This window comes from Staurois parvus, unplaced genomic scaffold (genome assembly GCF_062004578.1).
Source record: "Staurois parvus isolate SC_StPar_1 unplaced genomic scaffold, SC_StPar_1.0 ptg000347l, whole genome shotgun sequence".
NCBI classification, from domain to species: domain Eukaryota; kingdom Metazoa; phylum Chordata; class Amphibia; order Anura; family Ranidae; genus Staurois; species Staurois parvus.
Window position 1 is genome coordinate 15,071,451 of NW_028318143.1, and position 26,995 is coordinate 15,098,445.

Below are 26,995 nucleotides of genomic sequence, written 5' to 3' on the forward strand. Positions count from 1 at the left end.
CCATGGCTGAGTTCAGTGCTGCTGTGACAGGGGACAGACCGCGCATGTGCAAGGCTTGAAAGAGGGCTATTTCATTGAACATAGGCTACAGTGCCTTGAAAAAGTATTCATACCCCTTGAAATTTTCCATGTTTTGTCATGTTACAACCAAAAATGTAAATGTATTTTATTGGGATTTTATGTGATAGACCAATACAAAGTGGCACATAATTGTGAAGTGGAAGGAAAATAATAAATGGTTTTCAACATTTTTTACAAATAAACATCTGACAAGTGTGGCGTGCATTTGTATTCAGCCCCCTTTACGCTGATACCCCTAACTAAAATCTAGTGGAACCAATTGCCTTCAGAAGTCATCTAATTAGTAAATAGTCCACCTGTGTGCAATTTATTCTCCGTATAAATACAGCTGTTCTGTGAAGCCCTCAGAGGTTTGTTAGAGAACATTAGTGAACAAACAGCATCATGAAGGCCAAGGTACACACCAGACAGGTCAGGGATAAAGTTGTGAAGTAAAGGGTTAGTGTCAGGGATCGCGGCTCCGTAACCCTGGATCGCGGCGCCGTCCCCCGCGCATGCGCATTGGCGGCAGATCACGCCGGGACACAGGCACTAGGTCCCGGCAAGCCGCGGCTGACAGGACGTCGCGCATGCGCAGTAGGAGCCGCGGGCGCGCCTCAGGCGTCCAATGACAGCCGGGGGGCGCGTCCTAGCCGGCCAATGACAGTGCAGGGCGCACTATTTAAAGATGCCCTGCACTGTCACATATTGCCGCAAGGTCTTTCTGTGATTTTGAGTTCCTGCACCCGTCTAGTGACCCTGATTGACCCTGACTACGCTGCCTGCCCCTGTGATTGACCCGGATTGCCCTGACTACGCTGCCTGCTCCTGTGATTGACCCGGATTGTCCTGACTATTCTGCCTGCTCCTGAGATTGACCCGGATTGCCCTGACCATTCTGCCTGCTCCTGTGTTTGACCCGGATTGCCCTGACCATTCTACGGACTGACTTACCCTGCTGACCCTGCGTGTGACCCGACTACTCTTTGCCCACCGATTCTGTACCCCGCTTACCCTCACGGGTCCACGATCCGTTACTACCCTGCTGGGGCCGCCATTCCCTTCACATCTGGCTCTCCCGGTTCCTGTCCCCGGAGGTCTCCTCAGCCACTGGTGGGCCTGCTCGGAGGTCGTGACCTGGCCCGGGACTGTTTCAAGTCCATCCACACCATCAGGGGCCCTGGTGAAAGCACAGCCCGGGCTTAGACCCCACGCTCTGAGTAGGTCTGTCAGTTGGCAGCCTGAGGCACCACCTGGCGGATCATAACAGTTAGGTTATAAAAAAAAATCCCAAGCTTTGAACATCTTACGGAGCACTGTTCAATCCATCGAAAATGGAAAGAGTATGACACAACTGCATACCTACCAGGACATGGCCATCCACCTAAATTGACAGACTGGGCAAGGAGAGCATTAATCAGAGAAGCAGCCAAGAGGCCCATGGTAACTCTGGAGGAGCTGCAGAGATCCACAGCTCAGGTGGGAGAATCTGTCCACAGGACAACTATTAGTCGTCCACTATGGTGTTTATGGAAGAGTGGCAAGAAGAAAGCCATTGTTGAAAGAAAGCCATAAGAGGTCCCGTTTGCAGTTTGCAAGAAACCATGTGGGGGACACAGAAAATGTGGAAGAAGGTGCTTTGGTCAGACGAGACAAAAATTCAACTTTTTGGCGTAAAAGCAAAATTCTTTGTGTAGCAGAAAACTAACACTGCAGATCACTGTGAAACACGGTGGTGGCAGCATCATGTTATGAAGATGCTTTTCTTCAGCAGGGACAGGGAAGCTGGACACAGTTGATGGGAAGAAGGATGGAGTCAAATACAGGCTCCTAAATAAATCTTAGAAGAAAACCTGTTAGAGTCTGCAAAAGACTTGAGACTGGGGCGGAGGTTCACCTTCCAGCAGGACAATGACCCTAAACATACAGCCAGAGCTACAATGGAATGGTTTAGATCAAAGCATACTCATGTGTTAGAATGGCCCAGTCAAAGTCCAGACCTAAATCCAACTGAGAATCTGTGGCAAGACTTGAAAATTGCTGTTCACAGATGCTCTCCATCCAATCTGACAGAGCTTGAGCTATTTTGCAAAGAAGAATGGGCAAACATTTTACTCTGTAGATGTGCAAAGCTGGTAGGAACATCCAAAAAAAAACTTACAGCTGTAATTGCAACGAAAGGCGGCTCTAAAAAGTATTGACTGAATACAAATGCACGCCACACTTTTCAGATATTTATTTGTAAAAAGTTTTGAAAACCATTTACCACTTTCCTTCCACTTCACAATTATGTGCCACTGTGTTGGTCTATCACATAAAATCCCCAAAAAATACATTTACGTTTTTGGTTGTACCATTACAAAATATGGAAAATTTCAAGTGGTATGAATACCTTTTCAAGGCACTGTATTTAGGCTTTTTCATTCAACATATTGATGTCCTTTCTCTGGACTCCCCATAAAATACAGTTGCGTTCAAAATAATAGAAGTGTGTTTACAAAAGTCATATGACGTCCTCCCAGAACGAGAGAACCACCTTGCGTCCATCATATTACTATATGGCGGGAGGGAGGTGGTTAAATTAATGATTCAATTACACGGAATCAACAGCATGCATGTCATGGCTGTTGGGTCTGTTGTTTTTTTATTACTCTACTACCCCTACTAGTAAATTATTTGCAATGCAGAAATATAATTTATACCAAAAACAGTGATTGATATGGTTAATGATGTTGGACTGCTATTATTTTGAATACAACTGTATGTCCAAAAAATGCAATTGAGAAAAGGCCTTTAATATAGTAGATTAAGGATTCATACAGGAGACCCTATCTCAAATGAGCCTTGGTCCCAATCTCCTCCATAGGAGTCTTTTTTCTTTTTACTAAATTCAGTCTAGGTTTCGCACAGAGAAACATGTAACAGAAATCTAAGCTGCAGAGTCGTGACTCCTCAAGACAGTAAGAAATACCAGCAAATGCTGTAACTACATTTAAATTTGTGCTGTGGTGCTCTACAAGACCTCATGGCAAGTATAACCCAACATTGAACCCATCACCAGATATTTAAAAAACTGCACTCGGAGCCCAGTCAGTTTCACTGGTGCTAGGTCATCTATCCAAAATGTACTGTTCTTTCTTCCTTCTTCTATTTTAGAAGTCTTAATGGTAAATCTAATGGAGGATGAAAAAGTACACACAGAAGTAAGTGAGTCAGAAGTTACATTAAGATGATAGACTGTCCATTATATAGCAGAGCAAGTCCTATGAGATTTTATAGAACACCAGAGACATAAACTCAGTTACGTATCGCTGTGTCGGGACCTCTCTGTATCATTTATTATTAACAGTAGCATATGACATACAACTTTTATAAACGTGATTGTACACCTGGCAGGTAAAACTTCACACGACCACCAATACACATCAAGATTGGGATGTGCTATGCTGTGCTCTTAGCCAAGACATGCTGAGATTTGTAGTTCTTAAAGAGAAACGTTAACCAGATCTGCAAAAGTAAAAGTCAACAGATACAAGTACTGTAGCTACTGGCTTTTAGAAAACAGGTACTTACCAGCCCAGGGTGTCTAGTGCTGTCCTTATAAAACATGAAATCTTCAGGGCTGTCCTCAGTCCTGTGTGGCCATCAGGGAATCAGGATTTGGCTGTGATTCCTAATCAGTCACAGCTGACTCCTCGTTGTGCATGCACAAGATGCATGGATTGGAGAAGACTGTCTCAAAGCCACCTAGATGTGTAACATATCCCAGAAGGCTGCAGGCGGGAGGACCCAACAAATGTCAACCTTGCCTAGGTAAGGGATAATTGAGGAATGTGGAAAAAAAAGTGCTGGACCTGCAAGGTGATCTCATTGGTATTGCCATCATAAAATATTGATGCTCATTTAATAAATCTGGTTCCCAGGCTGGTGGTTTCTACACCCCAGAGGACCTCCATGGTCCCCTTGGCTTGTAAAGTAATGAAACAAAAATGGAAATTGAAGCACTGCACAACTACTAAGAGGTCCAGACACAACGTTATTCCAATAGAACCCAGGAGGACAGTCCAAGGAGTTACTAATGCATTTTGGGTGTCAAAAACTACTCCCTTCATCAGAGCTTGACTGAACAGACCAGAAATGAACTGCCAAACAAGATGCTGACAAGGTCTGTAACATGAAATGTCCAGATCATTTCTAGTCTATTCACACTGTGTTCAATCAAGCCCTGATGAATGACCCCCAAAATGCATTGAATACTCTTTGGACTGTCCCCCCGACTTTTATTGGAATAAAGTTGTATGTGGACCTCTTAGCAGTACTGTGGCACTTTAATTTCCATTTTTGTTATATTACACTACAAGCCAAGTGAACCATGGAGATCCTCTGGGGTATAGAAGACCCCTGCCAGGGAACCAGAATCACTACATTAGCATCAATAGTTTATGAACGTTTTAATGTTTGCTAAATACCATGTCAGCCTGAAAACAAGGTGACCGCAGTATGCTGGAGTGTAATTACAAGACACAGTATGATTGATGTGCTTGTAAGAGAATATTATCCCAAAGTCACCTAACTATCCAAAGTTCATCTATTATAATTAAAACCAGGAGCCACTACATTTGAGATCAGTAATAGTTTATTGCTTTTTTTATGTGGGCAAAGTTGGCTTACTGGTTCTTTGAAGTGGTTGTAAACCCTCATATATAACCAATGAAGTGATTGGCCTCAGGTGATGCACACAGATGAAAAAAAATCCTCCTAAAGTTGTACCTGTTTATCTGCAGTATTTTCTTCTCAAAGTACTGAATTTTTAAAGCTTTTCTGAGAGTTCAGAAAACAAGGTCCAGAGATCTTAAATTACACACTGCAGAATTCAGTGAGGAGAGCTCTGATAGCTGATTGGAGGGAAGAGACATATCCCCCTCCACACAACTCACAGGAACAGAGCGGAGGCTGTCAATCTGCTGCAGCTCCCTCCCCGTCACCTTTTGTCTCTTATTGTCCGGAAAGCTTGTCAGAAGTTATTCTTACTCATAGCAGAGGAACGAAGCAACAAACAGAAATGACACTTGGTGCTCTTAATTGCGACAAGTACAGACTATAGAAGGATATGCTTTGTTCATATTTCAAGTCTGAGGTTTACAATCACTTTAAAGTGGTTCTAAAGGCTAGGTGCTTTACCTTAAAGCAGGGGATACATTACGGTACAAAACACCCCACTAATTATTTCCCTCCCCCCCTCTAAACACTTGAGCATGTCAGCGATACAGTGCTGTGCCCGGCTTTTCTCTCCTCTCTTCCTCTTCTCACAGGAACACGGGCAATGGCTCCTGGTGCTGTTAATCAAATGCTGTGAGGAGCGGGGGGCGGGGCAAGGCTGAGCGTGTCTAGTGACACAGTCAGCGTGGCTCGGGAGCAAGACTGCAGGTGCCCCCATAGCAATCCACTTGCTATGGGGGCACACAGAGAAGAGGATGAGCTTGGAACATCAGTGGGGGACCCCAGAAGAGTCTCAGGGCTGCACTGTGCAAAACTATTGCATATAGCAGGTCAGTATAACGTGTTTGTTATTTTAACAGAAAAATTTCTAGGCTTTACAACCTCTTGAAGTCTAAATCCCCACTACAGGAAACAAACAAAATCTACCATTACAGTGCCACCCGCCCTCCCACTGCAATGGGTAAATTGCTCATTAGGTCCCAGTCTGGATCTGCTTTCTTCTCTTCCTCCAGCGTGGACAGTCCCTCAGCGTCATCACTAACATTGCAGGACTATTAAATCTGCACTAAACATGGAGGTAGTAGGAATGTGACCATGATGACAATGGCATGATGAACGCTTTATACACAGGGTTCTGTGGGAACAGCCGCACCTCTAGAGGGTCCCTTTAGGGCCCTGAAAGGGTCTCTAATTCTTTGGCACTATCCAAAACTGAAATGTGGGATTCAATTGAAACTAATTAGTTTTCTAGAGCAGAGAGGGATTAGAACACCTGTCAGGTTTATATTGATGTCTGTGCCTCCAATTTTTGGGTTGTCACTAGAACAGGAATAGAATGGAAGACACTAGTTGGAGACACTAGTTATGGTGACAAACAGGGATTCCCTCGCTTTGGAGGGATTTCCTCACTTTCTGTTTTGGCTACAGAACAGGAAATGAAGGAAATGTCCCCAATGGGATGGAGATTGAAAATAATGACAGGCATTATAAACCTCTTTTACTCTACCCAAAATGAAAAAAAGTTTTGAATTTTAGTTCTACATTAATATAATAAATATATAATGTAAATGTGAACATTATGTACATTTTACATTACCTTCTACTATTAGTTTTAGATTTTACATATATTTTTAAAAAAATAGGTACAGCAAAGATTTCACTGGTGACAAGCGCATAAAGCCTTAGGGACAAAAAAAAAGGTTGGAACTACTGCTTGAAGAAACTGCCAGACACATCTAGCAATCAGTACCATAGACAGCTCCATAACAAATGTTATTATAGAAGATAATAATGACAACAATATATACAAGAACGTCCGTATTTCTATGACACGTAATTATGTCAATTTATTGCTGTACTCCTTAAACAAACACAGGACAGAGATGTAACCTACGCATTTTATAAAGCCATCATAATTCACATTGTAATTCTTCTTCCAGCAGAACATGTGCACCTTGATAATTCATTGTTTCCTAAACTTGTCTCCATATTTATTCAACTTGAATGCTGGACATGTCATACTAAAAGCAGGGGTGGAAAAAATATTTCTGGAATTAAAATCATTGAAAGAGAAATAATAGATGTGGATACATAGGAGATGCCACTCTGATGGCTGTAAATAGGAAAGATTTGAGGATCTTGTGGTTCAAGGAAAGATAATAAAAAGTAAAAAAAACTTTTTAGTTTTTGAGTTTCTGCTCAACATTACATATGAAAGGTTATTTCAACAAGCCCTATCAGCTCCTAGCAGATGGATGGAAAAAGTGAATTCAGTGAGAGATGCTTTTCTCTGGCTCTAAGATCAGTATAGATGGTGACTGCAGCTAGGAAATTAAAGTGGACCTATATTTAGATGTTAAAGCTATGGTAGCAGTCTTGTGGCAGTGGATAAATAAACTGTCACAGAAGGATTCAATTACTTGCTTTTTCTGGAGCAAATGCTTCTCCAGACTCTCTCCAGTGCTGGCCGTGTGTTTGAAACCATAGTCATTTGGCCATGGAATCTCTGTTGAAGAGGGATATCAGAGTTCAGATTGGCTTGTCAAATATAACTATTTGTATTAATACAATTCTGATATTCTAAAATGAAACTATGTTATGAATATAAAGATCATTTAAGTTAGCATTTGAGTATATGTCTTTTTCAAGTAAAAAAAAAAAAAAACCAGGACAAAAGCTATGGCAAAACTAGAAAATGAAAGGAGGATGGAGATATGAGTGTGATGGGAGTTACTTTGGGTGGGGGGCCCATGGAACCCAGCTCACTTTAGAGAGGCCCCTGTCTCAGCTCCCCATATCCCTATTATGTATAAGTCACCCTGTGCCTGTTAGGGGTACAGGGTAATCTGTCCTGATATTGGGGTGGGGGTTGTTGATTGTTTAATGCCATGTGGTTGCATCTCATTGTTCTATTGTGTGTCTTGCTTGGGAGCAAACTATTATGGGATTCATGTGCTTATGTGTATTAGCTTAGTGGGGGGGGGGGGGGAGGTGTCTCCAGCAGCCCTCCCTCCTGATGGGATTGTCTGCTGATGTGAAGTTTGAATACCTGTGTGTCTCTTGTTGCTAAGTGTAAATTGCCCCGCCCTGTGTCATTATGCAAGGAGGGGGGATTTTCCCCTGAGTGTATAAAAAGCCAGTTCGAGTTTCAAAGAGTTCCATGTTCAGACAGACTGGTGTTGTCTAGTCTTGTTTGGTCGACTGTGGTGTCTGTGGTTGGTGTTCAGATGGGGAAGCAGTAGTCTAACGGAAATACCCAAGCGCAGACTGGATCGGTTCTGTTACAATGGGCTTGGCGACAAAGATTACTATAGTTGAGGCAATCATTTGCTTAATATTAAAGTGCAACTTTAGTCAGAAAATCAAGTCCTGCTAGATCACTTCAGGCTGGCCCCTATTACAGGTATAGCTATGTAAAACAAATAATTGCATATGCTGTTTAAAATCCAGTTATATGCTCTCTCACCCTGCTCTGCACATGCTCAGTTGCTCTCTATCTTTTTATAGCTGTGCCAAAAATCTAAGTCTAAAGATTTACTGCTGCTCAGGGACTCTGGGCTTTATGAAGTACCCCAAAGCCCCGCTTCCCCCAAGTGCATACTTTATACGCATTTTGCTTACAGTATATCCTTTTACATGATTAAAACCCCACGCAGTTTTTTCCCTATCTGTGTCATACTGGAGAGATTTCCCTTCACTTTCTATCCTGTAGACAAAACAGGAAGTGAGAAGAAATCTCTACAGAATGAAGGGAATCCTTCTCTAACATACAGTGGGGCAAAAAAGTATTTAGTCAGCCACCAATTGTACAAGTTCTCCCACTTAAAAAGATGAGAGAGGCCTGTAATTGGCATCATAGGTAGACCTCAACTATGAGAGACAAAATGAAAAAAAAAAGCCAGACAATCACATTGGCTGATTTGGAAAGAATTTATTTTCAAATTATGGTGGAAAATAAGTAAGTATTTGGTCACCTACAAACAAGCAGGATTTCTGGCTCTCACAGACCTGTACCTTCTTCTTTAAGAGGCTCCTCTGTCCTGCACTCATTACCTGTATCAATGGCACCTGTTTGAACTCGTTATCAGTATAAAAGACACCTGTCCACAACCTCAAACAGTCACACTCCAAACTCCACTATGGTGAAGACAAAAGAGCTGTCGAAGGACACCAGAAACAAAATTGTAGACCTGCACCAGGCTGGGAACACTGAATCTGCAATAGGCAAGCAGCTTGGTGTGAACAAATCAACTGTGGGAGCAATAATTAAAAAATGGAAGACATACAAGACCACTGATAATCTCCCTCGATCTAGGGCTCCATGCAAGATCTCACCCCATGGGGTCAAAATGATCACAAGAACGGTGAGCAAAAATCCCAGGACCACACGGGGGGACCTAGTGAATGACCTGCAGAGAGCTGGGACCAACGTAACAAAGGCTACCATCAGTAACACACTACGTCACCAGGGACTCAGATCCTGCAGTGCCAGACGTGTCCCCCTGCTTAAGCCAGTACATGTCCGAGCACATCTGAAGTTTGCTAGAGAGCATTTGGATGATTCAGAAGAGGATTGGGAGAATGTCATATGGTCAGATGAAACCAAAATAGAAGTGTTTGGTAGAAACACAACTGGTCGTGTTTGGAGGAGAGAGAATGCTGAGTTGTATCCAAAGAACACCATACCTACTGTGAAGCATGGGGGTGGCAATATCATGCTTTGGGGTTGTTTCTCACAAAGGGACCAGGACAACTTATCCATGTACAGGACAGAATGAATGGGGCCATGTATCGTGAGATTTTGAGTGCAAACCTCCTTCCATAGGGAAGGGCATTGAAGATGAAACGTGGCTGGGTCTTCCAACATGACAATGATCCCAAACATACCGCCCGGGCAACGAAGAAGTGGCTTCGTAAGAAGCATTTCAAGGTCCTGGAGTGGTCTAGCCAGTCTCCAGATCTCAACCCCATAGAAAACCTTTGGAGGGAGTTGAAAGTCTGTGTTGCCCAGCGACAGCCCCAAAACATCACTGCTCTAGAGGAGATCTGCATAGAGGAATGGGCCAACATACCAGCAACAGTGTGTGCCAACCTTGTGAAGACTTACAGGAAACGTTTGACCTCTGTCATTGCCAACAAAGGATATATAACAAAGTATTGAGATGAACTTTTGATATTAACCAAATACTTATTTTCCACCATAATTTGCAAATAAATTCTTTTCAAATCAGCCAATGTGATTGTCTGGATTTTTTTTCTCATTTTGTCTCTCATAGTTGAGGTCTACCTATGATGCCAATTACAAGCCTCTCTCGTCTTTTTAAGTGGGAGAACTTACACAATTGGTGGCTGACTAAATACTTTTTTGCCCCACTGTATGTGAACCCAGACTTAATCTCAAACAAACCCAGGATGATCTTTGGCCATGTAATCTCTTTTTAGGGACATGTTCAGAGCTCAGATTAGACAATTCTTGCCTTCAGCAGAGATCATGTAACCAAATGCCTAGCCATATGACCACATGATAGCCAGCCAAGGCATCCCAGAGCATTAGTAACAACTCAGACAAATCTATTTTTAAAAATTTTGAACCATTGTCCCGTTTGCACTGCTGCCCAAGTCTTAGTCACGATAATTTCTTTTACATTGTTTTAATTGGTTTTAATGTAAGCGTACAGATAGGTGTAGCAAGAAATATAACTTGAATCATGGATCACAGAATGAATGGAGCCAGAAGATCATAAAGACTTGTGTTCATAGGATATGCTTTCTAACTCCAGGAACCCCAAAAAGGGTATAATCACAACATTGGCTTCCATACATTTCTTCTGAGTCAAGTCCAATATTAAACTTGACCACCGGAATATTTAACCCCCCCCCCCCCCTTCCTGAGCAGGCTATTTTTTGCTATACGCCACTGTGTTACTTTAACTTACAATTATGCGGTCATACAATACAATGAAATTTATGCAGGATTTCTTTCCCACAAATAGAGTTTTCTTTTGGAGGTATTTGATCACCACTGTTTTTTTTTTATTTGCGCTATAAACAAAAAATCTCCATTAGAAGATTTCCCTTTTTTTCCTGTTCTGCAAACAACGCACTGTTGGCTTTTCCCTTCACTCTCTGCTGCAATGAGGTCACCAGGATAAATGGAGAAAGTGAACTTGGGGTATTTGGGGCCCAGTGCATTTAGGAATGAAGGTCCGCAACGTAGGTCAAGGTGCACTAAAAAAAGTGGAAGGGAAGCTCTGCTGTTAGCCCTATTTGAAAGTTGCCTCGGGGTTCACACTTCACACAAGTCGCCAATCTGTTCTGATAAAGCAATGATCACACTTCTTGGTATATTTGAGATATGAAAGTACAAGCCCAGCTTGCTATACCCTTTACATCCAATGCGTCTAGCCTTTCTGAGATGTACAGTGCTTCTTTAACATAGTGATGGATGACCTCTACTCTTACTGTCTCTCAAGTTACAATCCTCCAAAGATCTGACAAATGTTAATACGAGGATCATCACAGCAGATGCTGGAAAGGCAGAAGGAATATGACTGGTAAATGTTTTACAGTGGCATCTTTTGACCACTATGACACGGTGATGGGTCCATGCTATACATGAGGGCACCTAACACAATCACTCGCTAATCAAGCAAGGAAAATGATTAGACAAGTAGGATGCATTAATGGCAGAGAAGACACCGCCTCACTGGGCAGCAGAGGTGAGGATACGGGTGATCCCAGACTTAATCACAATGCTCATTATATGCGTTAATGTATAGTCATTAAGGACTGCAAATGGCAGACCTCGGCAATACTGTACTTTTATTTTAAGACATGAAGAGATAGTTCTTTTATTAAACAGAATTTTCATCATTAACCCCTTCAGGGTATGATCTTCACATACAGGTTCCATATGACAGGTCATGTTAAGTGATTCAAAAATATCCAAACATCATACGGTATCAATAGTGCAGTTTTTCTAGGCATTTAATTTGACTAGGTAGTGCACTGGTGTGTAATACTGGAAGCCCAACCCAAAAAAGAAAAAAAAAAAGGTTTAAAAAAAAAAAAAGCAAAATCCAAAGTAGTACCCCTCCCCCCTTTCACATTCTGGCACTATACTCCTTGTCCTCCTGTTCAGATGTAATAGGAAGAAGAGTCAGCCACACACCAGACAATAGATGAATATAGTGTATATTTATTGATCCATAGGACACACAAAACAGCAGGACATGAATACAGGACTTGTTAACACGTTTCACATGATCTCATGCTTAAAATGTGCCACAAGGCTCTTTTAGGACCCGAGTCCTGCGGCACAGCTGCATACACTCAGAGAGCAATGAGAAATTCCCGCCTAGGCAAGAATTGCAGCACAAATAAATCACTTAAAGCGGAATGTTGCACATAACAACTTGATAAAAAATAATGTTCTTTAGCAAGGAATATACATTCCACATTAATAATTATTCTACCAAAATGAGTGTGTGTTGTAAATTGCCTCCAACATTGTTCCTATTCCTTCTTGCCAGAGGCTGCCATTTTGCTGAAGCCCAGAGCCCCTGAGCAGCAGTAAATCTTTGGACTGTCAGCAGATGGGCCTCTAAATTTTCAACAGTACCTAAAAATAGAGAGCAACTGAGCATGTGCAGAGCAGGGTGAGTTAGTGTATTACTGGATTTTAAACAGTATAGTCACTTATTTTAATGTTTTACTGTACATAGCTATACCTGCAAAAAGGACCAGCCTGAAGTCATCTAGCAGGACTGAATTTTCTGCTGAAATTCCACTTAAAAAAAAATCTGTTTGTAAGAGAGAGGGAGAGGAGGAGGCAGGGCAGCACAACATGCCCTTTTGGGTGAAGGTCTGCTTTAATTTCCTCCTCCCCAGCAGCCTCCATTCAGCCACCAGGATTAAGGAAAATACTCAGTACTTCCAAGTGTGAAGGAGCATGGAACCACCTTTTCTTACTTTCCTAGAACAGCACTGGTGCTTACTGATTGGCCAAGGGCCCCTTGGACTCCAGGCAATCTAGATTCTGTGCATTATCCCCTGGCATTTTAGTGTGCCTGGGAGGGCCAGGTGCATTGTTGGCCCCGCTGCCTGCACCCAGTCAAAATGTATTGCAGGCTGTGGAGGCAAACATGGTCATAGTTCTTCAGCCATAGGGATTAAAAAAATAATAAAATTTGCAGTTAGCTGTAGTAACTACCGGCAGATGATTCACAAACTGGACTAAATTGTGCGATGAGCTAATTGTCCTAATCTATCAAACTGGCAAAACAATTTAGTAATTTTCAATGCTTAGTTAAAACTAATAATCAACATTTTCTAGCTTTCAGTACTCCATGTACATAAAATGGGGTGGATTTACTAAGGGCAAATAGACTGTGCACTTTGCGAGCACATATGCTCCAGAGTTTAGTAAAGAAAATGAAGCTTCACTTTGCAAAGAATACCCAATACTCAAATACCAAATCACATGCAAGGAAAGTTCACACACAAGCTAAACTCTTGTGCTTAGTTTACCCTTGGGGGTGGTAAAAATAGGCAGTTGATTCATGTTTTTACTAAACACCTCCCCTGCACCCCCCCCACTGTATACAAAGATGGACAGGAGTGTATACATGTCACATCTGCAATGCCGCAGCCAGTGTTTAAATGAGTCCTCACAGAACACCAATTATAGATAAAGGGGTCAATCTACCCCAAAGTGGTGGCATCTGGTGGGCTGATTAACCCACTGGCTTATTAATTTTGTTGGGAATTATAGCTCCCACTTGCTTTTATTAGGAAACAAACCATTCTGATTCAGGCAAAAGTCCATTGAGGCCCTTAGGCTACATTCACACTGAGCTAAGCGGTTTCAGGCATTTTTTCAAGCATTTTTTTCAGGCATTTTGGAGCGTTTTTTAGCAGATTTGAAAATGTTATAGGTGTTTTTTCAAGAGTTTTTCATTTAGCCGGTTTGGTTGTCACCAGTAGAAACCTGTATAGATGTGTCCTAGGCACATACAACAGGAAAACCAGAATCAAGCGCATGGCTGCTGTACACAGAAGTACTGTACCTTTCTCCTTGGTCTGGGGAGCAGTGTACCTGTTCCACTGGGGCAGCAAGTTTCATCGCACTTCTTCCCAGGCTCTGGTGGTTCTTGCCTTGCTCTCATAATGGGGATCCCTGGGATCATAGAAGCAGGGGTGGCCATGAATGAGAGCAAAGAATGTCTCAGCTTCCACAGAGGTGTGGAATTTTTTTTAAAAACTACTTGTGGAGGGACTAAATCTGGGTCCCAATCTACATGTCCCGCATGACAATCTACTCGTCCAGATAAAAAAAAAATATTTTTTACCAAAATTGTACTTAAATCTGACGGCTTTATGGCGAATTAAACAATCAATTTTTTTGTAACATTGCGTTGTATATCTCCTCCTCCCCTCCCTGCCTGTCTTCAGGACCAAACCCGGGGTGGGGAGAGACCTTGCCGAGTAATGAGCACTGATTGGGTGCTCCTCAGGAAAGGGGAGTGTCGGGTTTATCCTTTGTCCCTTTCGTTGCCAGAGCAGTTTTTGAGTTTTTTGCACACATGTAAAAAATCATTTTAGGTCTGAAGATTACACAAAACCCCCAAACATGATATATTTTCTGAAATCACAGACCCTAGAGAATAAAATAGTGGTAGTTCCAATTTTTCATTTCACATAATATTGCCGCAAACATCTAAGAAATGAAAAATGTCAGGCGGGGCGTGCTGTCAGGCTCGGCTTGAGTGGGCTGAGGGAGGCTGACTGTGACACTGTCTTCTTGCTCTTGCAACAGCAGCACTGAGCGGAGCGGGTATGGCCAGCGTCTGTCCCACCAACTGCTCTATAGCCATTGGGTCCTTGCTGTTCCTCTGCTTGGGGGGGGGGGGGGGAGCGTTGAGGGAAGAGCTCAAGAGTCCAGGATTCTTGCTGTGTATTTGCCGGACCGCCAGGCCCACCATGTGGATAAATTGGTGGCTGCTGCTCTCCTTTCCAGTCCAGGTGTGTCCCTCTTTCTCTTGTGTTCTCAGGCTAGCTTACCACTACTGTGCTGCTGGTGAATTTCTTCTGTTCCTTCTCTGACCATCTTCTTTGATAGGTAAGCATTCTCTGACCAACTCCTGTACTATGTCTGCAGTCTCTGACCATGGCCTGTAGTATGCCTGCAGACTCTGACCATCACCTGTAGTATGGCTGTAGTCTCTGACCATCACCTGTAGTATGGCTGCAGTCTCTGACCATCTCCCGTAGTGTGCCTGCAGTCTCTTACCATCTCCTGTAATGTGCTTGCAGTCTCTGACCATCTTCTGTAATGTGCCTGCAGTCTCTTACCATCTCCTGTAATGTGCCTGCAGTCTCTTACCATCTTCTGTAGTAGGTCTGCAGTCTTTGACCTCAGTACCACTTCACCTGTCCTGTATGCCGGGTGTAATTCTCTGTATCTGTTCTTATTCTGTATGTATGGACTCTGCACAGTCCTGCTTCTCCTGTCCTTTATGCCGGGTGTATTTCTCGGTATCTCCTCTTATTCTGTATGTATGGACTCTACACAGTCCTGCTTCTCCTATCTTGTATGCCGGGTGTAATTCTCGGTATCTGCTCTTATTCTGTATGTATGGACTCTGAATAGTCCTGCTTCTCCTGTCCTGTATGCCGGGTGTAATTCTCTGTATTCTCCAGGCTTGGAGATCTGTCCCTAACTGCAGGTAACTGCTTTGTGTGTGGCTAGATGTGGACAGTAACAACGGCTGTCAGCCTGTCATTTCTTTAAAAGGGCTAAGCAACTGCTGTTTTTTGCATGCCCGGTCATTCCAGCCGCAAGAAGCCGCTGGTCCTAGCCATTGGAATCCAGTGGCTGCAAGTAAATAGCTGCGTGAAGGAGGCTTTAGTTTGAATGGGATGTAAATAGCCTACCCCAATGTAGTGGCCTTTTCAATGCCAGATAAGGTTGCACAGTAAGGATAGCTTGGCTCTCATGTCTTGTGCAGACCAGCCCTGAGAGCTGATTCACACATGTGCAGTGTGGATTGAAGCTCAGGTTTCACAGCTAATTGATACAGTAGTTGTTCGCAGGTTCACGTCAGGTTTACATCAGGTTCTGGTCAGGATTAGCTCAGGATTTTATCCTGTTCACACGTGAGGTTTAGAAACGGTCCTCACAGAAGTCAATAGCCTGTAATCCGCACCTGAACCTGATACATGACTCTTTTAAAAACCGCACTGAATCTGCACTGCCAGTGCACCGGACATATGTGTACAGGCACCAAAGGAAACAAGTTTATTTCACTTGTCATGTGCAATGGATGCGGTTCAAACTGCATATATGTGAACTGGCCCTAAGTGTGCCACCACAGCAGGTAAAAAAGTGGCTCCAACTTGTGGTATACTATGTACTCACAGCTTTTTTTTGGCAAAGATTAGCAAAAATTTAGAGTGTGCCTTCCACAGGATGGTGGTGACCTTTGCACCTGCCCGGTAAGGTTGGCTATTACAGTGCAAAAAGCACCATCCTGTGGTAGGCAGTGCAATCACAATGGGGTTTTTTTTATCTCTAAAGAGTAAAAAATCATTGAGAGCTCTGTCTGACACAAAATGGCGCCTTTGCAGCATAATAGCTAACCCTACTGAGCTATGCAATGCATTGTATTCTCTGAATGGCGCCCAAGCTGGGTGGCTGGCCATCTGTGTTCAGAATCCAGCAGGCCAACCACTCAGCACAGAACCCGGAAGTTAGCAGAGATCACTGAAACAGCGGTGTCTACTTCAGTGATTTCCAGCTTCCAGGATGATCAGCGAACATGGTATATACATAGTTACATTGGTCCAAGCTGAACCAGTGTAACTATGTCTAAAATATCCATAACTGGAATTCATCTTTAAAATCCCTGTCAGTTTTTCTCTTTTTTTGTGTCCTACTGAAGAGATATTGTCTTCACTTCTTATTAGAGAAGCACAACAGGAACTAAGAGGAAATCTTTCAACAGGGAGAGCAAAATCCCTACTAAGCTGTTCCCTGTTTCCCCTTACCTCCTTCTACAGCGACAGTTATACAGTTTTGGATTTCACATTTTTCTCTTGCGCTCACAACGGTCACCAAGACAAAGAAAAAAAGTGTGATTCTGGCAGCACAGTGGATAAATGGTTAGCACTTCCACCTGGCAGTACTAGGGTCATTGGTTGGAATCCCAACCACGGCACCACCTGTCTAAAGTTTGCATGTTCTCCCTGTGCTTGCATGGGTTTTCTCCGGGTACTCCGGTTTCCTCCCACACTCCAAAGACATGCTGGTAGGTTAATTGGCTCCTGTCTAAATTGGCCCTAGTATGTGTGAGATAGGAACCTTAGATTGTACGCCCCTTGAGCGATAGGGACTGATGTGAATGTACAATATATATGTAAAGCGCTGCGCAAATTGACAGCGCTATATAAGTACCTATAATAAATAAATACTCCGAAGGGACACAGACAGAAAAAAAGCCTGACAGAGGTTCTAAGCTTTTCCTACTCTATCCAATACTGAAAAAATGTTTGGACAAGAGTTGAGTTGTAAACAGGAAAATGCAGGTCAGCAATTACTATTCCACGGCACCACACCAGCACAATGTACCTGTTGTGAATGCAGCCTATTACGTCATACTAATTATTAGAAAAACTATCTGCTGTGAACTCGCCCTTGACAGGGAAACATCTCAGTTTTAGTGAAGTCAGCAGATCTGAGCAGACGTTCACGGCCTATATAAGGCAAACACATTTTCTTCAACCAAGTCCAATCTGACATAACATGCCTGGAGTAGAAATAAAACAGACACTACAGGATGTTCAATGAAGTGTAAACACAGACGATGTAATCACCTATCTACAGGCTGCTGTGTGATCCCCACAAGGGGTTAAAAAAGAAATAAAAGAAGATTAACCAGGCCTCAGCCATGCATTTTCATGAGTAATTGCCAACTAATTCGGCAGTTTGGTTTTTTTTTATACAGGTTCAGTTACAGGACCTCCATATACTGTATACAACGTGAGGCACCACAGTCATCATACTTACCTACTATAGAAGAGTAAAACGGCAAACCCAGCCAATGTTGGCATTTCAGGCTTATGTTATTGCTGCCAAATAAATAAAATAAGCTTCAGTAGAAAGCATTTGCAAAACTTTCAGCAAGCTTCAAGCAGCATTGTTGAAGCCTTTAACCACTTGCCCTCCAGAGGATTTACCCCCCTTCCTAACCAGGCCATTTTTTGCGATGCGGCGCTGCGTTACTTTAACTGGCAATTGCGCGGTCATGCAACACTGTACATAAATGAAATTTATGTAATTTTTTTCTCACAAAGAAAGCCTTCTTTTGGTGGCATTTGATCACCTCTGAATTTTTATTTTTTGCGCTATGAAAAAAAAAGACCCACAATTTTGAAAAATTAAAACAATAATTTCGAATTTTTGCTATCAATTATATCCAATAAAAAAAAAATAAAAAAAACTAAATTTCTTCATAAAGTTAGTCCAAAATGTATTCTGCTACATGTCTTTGCTAAAAGAAATCCCAATACGTTTAAATTCATTGGTTTACGTGAAAGTTATAGCGTCTACAAATGGTGGTATATATGCTGGAAGTTTTTTTTTTTATTATTTCTTTTATACGAGTAATGGCGGCAATCAGTGACTTATAGCAGGACTGCAGCGAACATTCTAACACTGGGGGGGAACTGACACTGTAATAAGGACACTGGGCAGGAAAGAGTTAACATCTGAGGCGATCAAAGGGTTAACTGTGTGCATTTTACTGTGTGCTGTGTTTTGTGTTTTGTTAGGGAGATATCCTGTTTTGTATCTCTCTGCTATGCGGCACGGGTAGGGCAGTGTGTAAACGCACACCCGAACCCAGAAACGCAAAACACGTGTGTATATAAACATATAATGTGGTCATGTAGGTGGGGTGAAGTCCCACGCAGCCACACTGGTTTCAAAGTTTTAAAGGAGTGCTAAAGCTTACTGATGGCTGCTAGCTTGTTTAAAATGACGGTCAGCGCACCCAACAACATCTGTGCTGTTCCTCCCTGAACTGGAGATGAAGGGTGCTTTCTAGCTCACAATCTGCAAATTAACTGTTCCCCAACACGATTCTCTGCGTTGCGGATATAGGTTTATAAATGCCCTGCTCTGACAACCAGCAGTCGGCAATTTGCGCAGCTGCTGGCTCTAATATGGGCTGTCACTGAGAGAGAAGTTCACCACTCACGATCATGAACCAATCAGAGGGGCTTCTGATCACGTGATCACTATATCAGCTATAGCATAGTGATCACATGCAGGCTGGAGGCTTCTTTGAAAAAAATTAAACCTTCATGCTGCAGTGTCATCAGTTTTACACTGTGATTGTTCAGTAATAAAACCATAAAAAATAAAAGAAAATGTATATATTATTTATTTTGGTATGCAAAGCAGTTGCAAAGTTACTTCCAGTCTAACCGACACATTTTAAATTTGGCCTGGGCATCTGGACATCGGTGGTGACCTCTGGTAAAAGGGGCAAAGGCTTCACCAAAGCTGCTTGAAGTTTTCTGAAAATGTTGAAAATGCTCTGTAGACACTTGCTGTACAGGGACTTCACTCCAGCACTAAGATATCCTAGTTTCTCCCAGCTGTTGAAACCATTACAGGAACAAATATCACAATTCCAAATAAATTATGCAGGATTTAAGATATACAGTATAACAAAATAATCCAGCCAAAAAAGTATGGCGGAGGATAGAGACACTACACATATCGAATCTTAGAGAAAGATAAGAAACAGGTGGTACTTCAATCCACTCATAATATAATTCCACATTATTGTGATTATTTTTCCAGCATAGTAGTAATAAGAGAGGCCCAAGCCCATCCAAAAGGGATTGCAAAATAGTTGTCATAAAGCCCAATGATCAGCTCTTACTACCTAACTGGTACTTAAAGCTACCTTATTCTATAGAAAATTGGAAGAACCTGTGTCAACTGGACCAAAAATTAATTTATTAGCTGTAGTTACTACAAGACTCTAATAAAAATGTCTAAATAAAAATGTAAAACTGTAACCGTGCTCAAATTACCCACATAATGATAAAAATGGTGCAAACACAATAATCAATAGGTTTGCAATGAGTGACTGCTCCTCCTCATCATTATTATTATTTATTATTATGTGAGTAGTCACTCATTGCACACTTAGCATTGATTATTGTGTTTGCACTATTTTAACACTATGTGGGTAATTTGAGCCTGGTTGTGGAGTTTTATACTTTTTTACATACTATTCTATAGCAACCTATTACATCCCTTTCACACTGATGCGCTTTTGCTGTGCTAAGACAGAGCTGTAAAATGCACCAAAATGTAATAACAATATTTTCCTTTAAATCCTTTAGCACTCTTCACATCAGTATGCTGCGGGTTTGGTGCATTTAGAAAAGTCCTGCATGCTGCATCTTTGGTGCCCTGTTTCTAAAAATGCATCTCCCATTGATTTCTATAGGAAACACACTAAAAAACACATCAAAACAGCAACTGCTGTCACATGTCCAAGTTTCACAGGTGCATGCTGGGAGTCAGGAATCCAGAAAATACACCGAAAACGCACTTAAAATGCGTTAAAAATTTGATACGAGTTTGTGCAAAATCTATACTATGTTTTTAAGCGCACCAATGTGAAACAACACTTACACTGACCATGGCAATAATGCGTTAGGGTAAAAACCAATTTTTCATATCCAATTCTTCTAATGTGAACACTTGTTCCTGTGACAAGTAAGAGGAAATTTTCCTCACAGTGGAAAGGTACTGTATCTGCACACTTTCCATTTGGTCTATAGGACAGGAAGTTAATGGAAATCTCTGAGACACAGACGGCAAGAAAAATAAATAACAGTGGTTTTTACCCTCACTTAATCTATTCAAAATTAAAAAAAAGTTTTGTCATTAGATATAAATTAAAGCCTAAGTTTACCTAAAACAAAACATAAATCAGCACAAGGGACATTGCTTACCTTCATTGAGATGCGTCAGTTGTGCAGCTATGTCCTTTCGCTAAAGTCTTCCACCTATGATGACCTCCACTCCTGCCACCATAATCTTCCCATTCAGCAGGGGTTAACAGAACTAAATGATGGTGATAAACACTCAGCAGTGTATATCGCTACCCTCATAGGAGCCGCTGTGTTTCTTGGTACCCCTAAGCTCAGCCAGGCAACACACATTTTCCACACTTTCATCCATAGTCATTGAACAGTCCATGAGCTTGGTTTCTTGTTGTTTTATTAAGGGAATATAACTTGGATAGGGTAACAGGGATTATGGAATGCCCAACCTACTTGAATCAAAGCATGGAGGCAACTTCCTTCCTATTTACAGAAACAGATCCTGGACTGTTCTTTTCCTTGGAAGCCATCAGTTATTGCGGATCAGTAGCAACAGCCCCTTATGGGAGAGGAACTCCGAAATTAATTTAGATTTTTGTACACTACATGCAGAGATGTCTCCTCTCCCCTGTACAACTGCTCCCAGCTTCACAGCTTGCAGACACTACCTGACCTCCTAGCTGCTCTGAAGATCTCCCAAGACAAGAATTAAGCACAGCGCTGACCTTTGAAAGCTTGCTACATGTGGCAGACTCTCCCAGGGTGTGCTGATGTACACACACTGTTGCCCCCCCCCCCAGACCTAGGGGACCCCTCCCAGGCCACTGACAGTCTCCTCAGAACTCCATCTTCCACCCAACTCCCCAGCTGGCCTGACTATTCCACATCTATGGGCTGGTCCACTACTCTACCAGGGCCTCTAAACCTGGGATAGGTTACACTCCCACAAACATGCAGATTAGGTCTCCACCTCTTCTGCCTACTTGCTTCTGGAAGGTTCCCATGGTCCTCCAGAACCAGGTGGAAGCGATAGAGTCCCAACCTGTTAAGTCATCCAGCTTGACCTGCAGTAACCCGACCTTAATCACAGACTCACGCAGTTACCATGAGTCTTACACAATAGATTTACCTACACAATTCTAGTAGCACACTAGAGGGTGCTACAAGTGCACGACTGTGCTCATCCTTTCCACCCAGCTTCTCCATTCAAAGAAGCCATTAATACAGCATCTATGAATGAAACAAGACCTAATAATGGAAGTCAGGCAGATGATTGATAGGTCTGCCCCATCCATTCATAGATTGTTTCATACATAGAAGCTGTAGTACCAGAATCTAAGAATGGAGGAGCTGGGTGGAAAGGGCGGGCATATTCAGGACATCCTAAACCCACTAGTCCCCGCCAAAATGGAAGAGAACAGTGGTGGGGGATCTTGGGCATTGGTGGAAGAAGATTTTGGCGAAAGGAGGACACGGCAGTACAACAGACACATCTCAGTGAAGGTAAGTAATGTCCCTTGTGCTGATTTTTTATTTTAGGTAAACTTAGGCTTTAAGTAGGTAAATGCTAGAACCCCTGTCAGCTTTTTAATCATTATCTATTCCCCTGTTGCAAATTTTCCCTCACTTTGACTAGTAAAATGTTGTCAACAGAACAGGAAGTGACGGGGAATTGCAGTAAAACCTGACAGAGGTTCTTTTCTGTTATCTACATAAAAAAAAAAAAGTTTGAGTTATAAACACATTAAAAAAAAAACCTTACCCAAATCTGCAGCTTCACCCTCTTGTCATTTCGGTAAACGGTCTTCACCTTGAAGTCAATTCCCACTGTGCTAACAAAGGCAGGTGTAAACGTATCATCGGCATACCGAAAAAGAAAGGAGGTCTTCCCCACGCTGCTGTTCCCAATGATCAGAAGTTTGAACATGTAGTCAAAGTTTTGGTCCGAGACATCTCTATGCCCGTATCTTGCGTCTGTGGCTGAGGCCATCTGCAACACACAAAGTCAGAAATCACAGGCTGGGGGAACGATGAATCCCACACAAAAAGGCAACAACTACAGAAGACACAAGTTGCAATGAGAGGTGAGGTTTAAAGGGAGGGATAAACAAAGTTACTGGAGCATGCCAAGACATTCCTCACGTAGGGTGCAGATCTCCACATATGAGTGAGAGGAATGCGCTACACAGCCCAGCTACAGCTTAACAAAAACGGTGGAATACCTTCTATTATTCTACCATGCCAACGACACACTGAGTGAATATTGTCCATTCTGGTAAAACTACATATGCAGGTATTATTACTGCAACATTTGGAAACCAGTTAACATTCATGTTTAGAAAGAGGTAGACATTAAATGTGTACTGTATATTTATCATTATAAATATATATATTTTTCTTTTTTATAAGTGATCACATGACCTCTGTTCTCAGCTACATAAGGGACTTGATGGGGGGGTGGAGAAACAGTAGCACACTGATCCTCCCAGTTAATGGCTGTGAAAGGAGGTGCCTCAGCACAAGTCTGAGCATTGGAGGACAGACAGGCAGTTCTCCCAGCAAAGCCAGAAAACTGACCATGCTAAGGTGGACGTTCTCTCATGTCTAGCGTGGTCAGTTTGAAATAGAAAAGCAGGGGGACTGGCAGGCTTACCAGGTATTTCACATAAATGAAGCAACACAAAGAGAACAGGATATGTTTTAATGCAAGTACACGGTACAATAGGCACATATCAGGAATAAGAAATGGGGTAACATACATTTTAAATTCTTAATGACAATGATGATTTTCCTTATCTACATTGAATAAATTGATCTATCTGTCAAGGTTTTTTTTAAATTTTTCATTAATATTGGAGATCCATTGCATAATACAGAAGTCTTGTCTCCGCCAGCAGTCACACTTTAAGCAATAGCAGGACCCTCATCTCATATTTGGTGTATTAGGGGGTATCAATAAGGTAGCAGCAGTGTGGTCTTACCTGTGGTCATAATTTTGCTTTTCAAAGAAAAAGCTTGTTAGAACATATGTACAACTTGAGCTTTCGTTATTGCTTGCTTTAAAATTGAAGCAAGAGCAACCCCACTGATTTAATTTTATGGCAAAAAAAAGGGTCATGTGTTTGAGCTCTCGTCCTATCACAGAGTGTTCTCTCCAGTGGTATGCAGAATACACTCAGGATATCGCAGGTTCTGCACTGTGCTCTGCATTTTATGAATTAAGTCAAATGCAGGCACAGTGTGGAATATTTACTGTAGGATCCTAAGGAGAGCAAATAGCAGTATCGGCTCTGTGTTCTAAATTGGTCCCTTTGGTCCATTTAGATCTATGCATGTGCATAGAGGTGTGTTTTATGAGGGCAGACTCCACCAAGTGGATCCACCTGCTCAGCAGGGGATCTGTCTGCTGATCCTTGCTGAGCAGGCAGATGACAGGTCCGTGTCCACTCAGCTTCTTCCCGCTGTTCTCTATCTGGTGGTTAGATGTAAACAGACCGCCTGTCCATTTACATCCAACTTGTCATCCAATCCACTAGACCAGAGGGTGTAAACAGATACTTTTCCATTTACATCCACCTCCCCAATGGGTGATCCAATCGGATCCACCCGAAAAACAGACAGGTGGACCCGACTGGCCTGCCTGTGTGAAAGGGCCCTTAGACAGGTGTGTTGGTATGCATCAGCATGCATTTCCTTTGTGAGTTGACATGCATTTTCAATGTGTTAATTTAGAATTTGGAGTTGAACGTCCTTTGACCCAGGCTTGATAATAACTTTTTCCAACTCATTAGAAATCTTGTAACATGCGCTTGAATCTATTGCAATTGACTTCTACAGGCCTCTCAACACACAAAAACACACATAAAAGCCACGATGACGTTACTCCCGCACATGCACGGGAGTCTAGGGCCACAGCACAGTGCTCTGAGGGAATGGCACGGTATTCCTTTCCTTCAGTGCGCATGCGCCATGTGTCATAAATAGCGAATATCTCCTAATTGGTGCACATTTAGGAGATATTCATTTTACCTACAGGTAAGCTTTATTATAAACTTACCTGTAGGTGAAAGATACAAAAGTGGGTTTGCTTCAACTTAAGGGTTCACATATACTTTAAAGTCAGTGTAAACAGTCTTTTTGGGTTTTTTTTAAATAGCAAACATGTTATACTTACCTGCTCTGTGCAATGGAGGATCCTCCTCTTCTGGGGACTCCCTCCGGCACTTCTGGCTCCTCTGGCTTCCAAGTACCCCCCTAATAAGCAGCTTGGTAGAGGGAGGTACTTGTGCTGGCTCAATCCTAAACCTATTGACACACACTGTGTAGGCTTGGTGCTGCCCCATACTCCCTGGTCACTGGATTTGATTGTACTCAGTGGGAGCCATTGACTCCCACTGCTGTCAGAGAGAAGAGAGAGCAGTGCAGCTTCTCCCGTGTACAGGTGTACAGTGCTGGATTGAAATCAGGCTTAGGAAAGTATGTAGGGGAGGCAGGGTGGAAACTACACCTAAAAGGTTTTTTACCTTAATGCAGAGACTTCATTAAGGTAGAAAATGTTAGGCCTTTACAACCACTTTGAGGGTTACATCACAAAAAAAAAAATCAGAATACTGCACAGTATCATCATTTCAGGGGTGAAAGAGTTAATTTGATATATTCCAGGCCAAAGTAGCAATTGTGCTGCCATTTAATAAAAACAGCAGCTTCATTAATGAGCTTCGTTGGCTCATGATTACTCATCTACCGATATTCATGAGCTCCATGGAGCTTCCAGCCCTAATCAACATCTAATTTCTATGATTTGATGAAGGTGTCATTTAACCCTCTCACAACATCTGAATGCATACAGAATATTTTATGGTTGGAATAATTTGGGAAAAATGATTTCAAATCACATAAGTAACTTTTGGGACCCAATAGTCAAACAAAATTGTGAAGCAGGGTAGACTTAAAGCATGACTGAAAAGTGTAAAAACAACAAACTGAGAGCAGGCAGGCTAATTATCACAAGAGAGACATGCATTCTGTCTCTTCTGTGATAAAATAAACTTACTGTACCTGAATTCACAATCTCCTTTACATGTGTACATGTGTAGCTCAAGGTACATTTTTGGCACGGTGCCTGTGTACCGGAATGAATTCCTGTGCATGCACAGAAGTAACGTCATCCCGTTCCAGTAGGGTTGCCACCTCATCCCTTTAAAACTGAACACATATTGATTCCACAGGTTCTGTGGCTGATTAAGGTGTTGATTAAACTCGTTTAGTGAGTTATCTGCATTAAATTAGCCTCAGAACCTGTGTAATTAACTTGTGTTCAGTTTTAAAGGGATGAGGTGACAACCCTACGTGCCAGCCAGTCAAAACAACCAAAGACCCGGCACTTGGAAGAAGCCATGGAGGTGAGTCTGGTGATGGACCTCACGGACATCTGATCATTGGAGAAGAGGTGGTTATTTGTGGCTTTAATTCTGCTTTCCAGTGGAACTAAACCCACTGATTTTACTCTTTCCCAACAGAAAGCTAATGTTAGAAAGGTTCATAAATGTTATTATATCTTTAAAAGACCAGGAAATAGAAAAGCAAAATCTACTATTGCAGTGTTGTCCCTCTGTACTGCAAGGGTGAAATACTTGTTAGGTCTAGGAGGTAAATGAAAAGGTATTATTTCTTACCAAACGCCCTGCTTTGGTGCTGTAATCTTCTCCTTGAAGCTCCAATCTAAGGGTAGCCTCTCTGTGTCATCACTTACAGTGCAGATCTATTAACCTTGCAATGCAGATGGAAGGGGCGAACATGTGAGCGCTGCCAGCTATGCTTTAGAAAGAAGACTGCTGAGGGACCTTGCTGGAGCGCAGAATAAGGTAAGCATTTCCGCTTTTGTTGGCACTTCTAGACATAATGAACATTTAGTCCTTGCAGTGTGGAGGAGCCCCATTACAAGAGTTTTTTTTTCTCATAGAGTTGGTTGGGTTTTAATAAAATATACCAAAGTTATCTGCAGCGTTTCAATTTCCATTCTGACTACAATCAAGGCATGCCTCTGGTAAGAACTGCTGCAGTTGCCAGCCTGCTTTTGTCAGCGCTCAACTCCAGAGACATGCTGGTAGGTTAATTGGCTCCTGTCTAAATTGGCCCTACTATGTGTATGTATGAATGTGAGTTAGGGACCTTAGATTGTACACCCCTTGAGGGTTAGGGAGTGATGTGAATGTACAATATATATGTAAAGTACTGCATAAACTGATGGCGCTATATAAATACCTGTAATAATAATATTAACCAATCTTTCAAGCACTCAAGCGGC

At 42.3% G+C, this 26,995-nt stretch overlaps 1 protein-coding gene across 2 annotated transcripts in view; it reads right to left on the reverse strand.

Annotated features, from left to right (window-relative positions):
* RAB3B (RAB3B, member RAS oncogene family) overlaps nt 1–26,995 on the reverse strand; it is a 166,950-nt gene that overhangs the window by 100,675 nt on the left and 39,280 nt on the right. The window contains exons 1-2 of one of the 2 annotated variants that reach the window (XM_089684481.1): nt 26,364–26,501; nt 22,451–22,678 (exon numbers count right to left, since the gene is read on the reverse strand). In XM_089684481.1, the coding sequence (XP_089540607.1) occupies nt 22,451–22,678 (228 nt within the window). In that variant the 5' untranslated portion in view covers nt 26,364–26,501. Of the gene's footprint in view, nt 1–22,450; nt 22,679–26,363; nt 26,502–26,995 lie in introns of those variants that run through there. The other variant, XM_089684480.1, reaches the window with a different exon arrangement.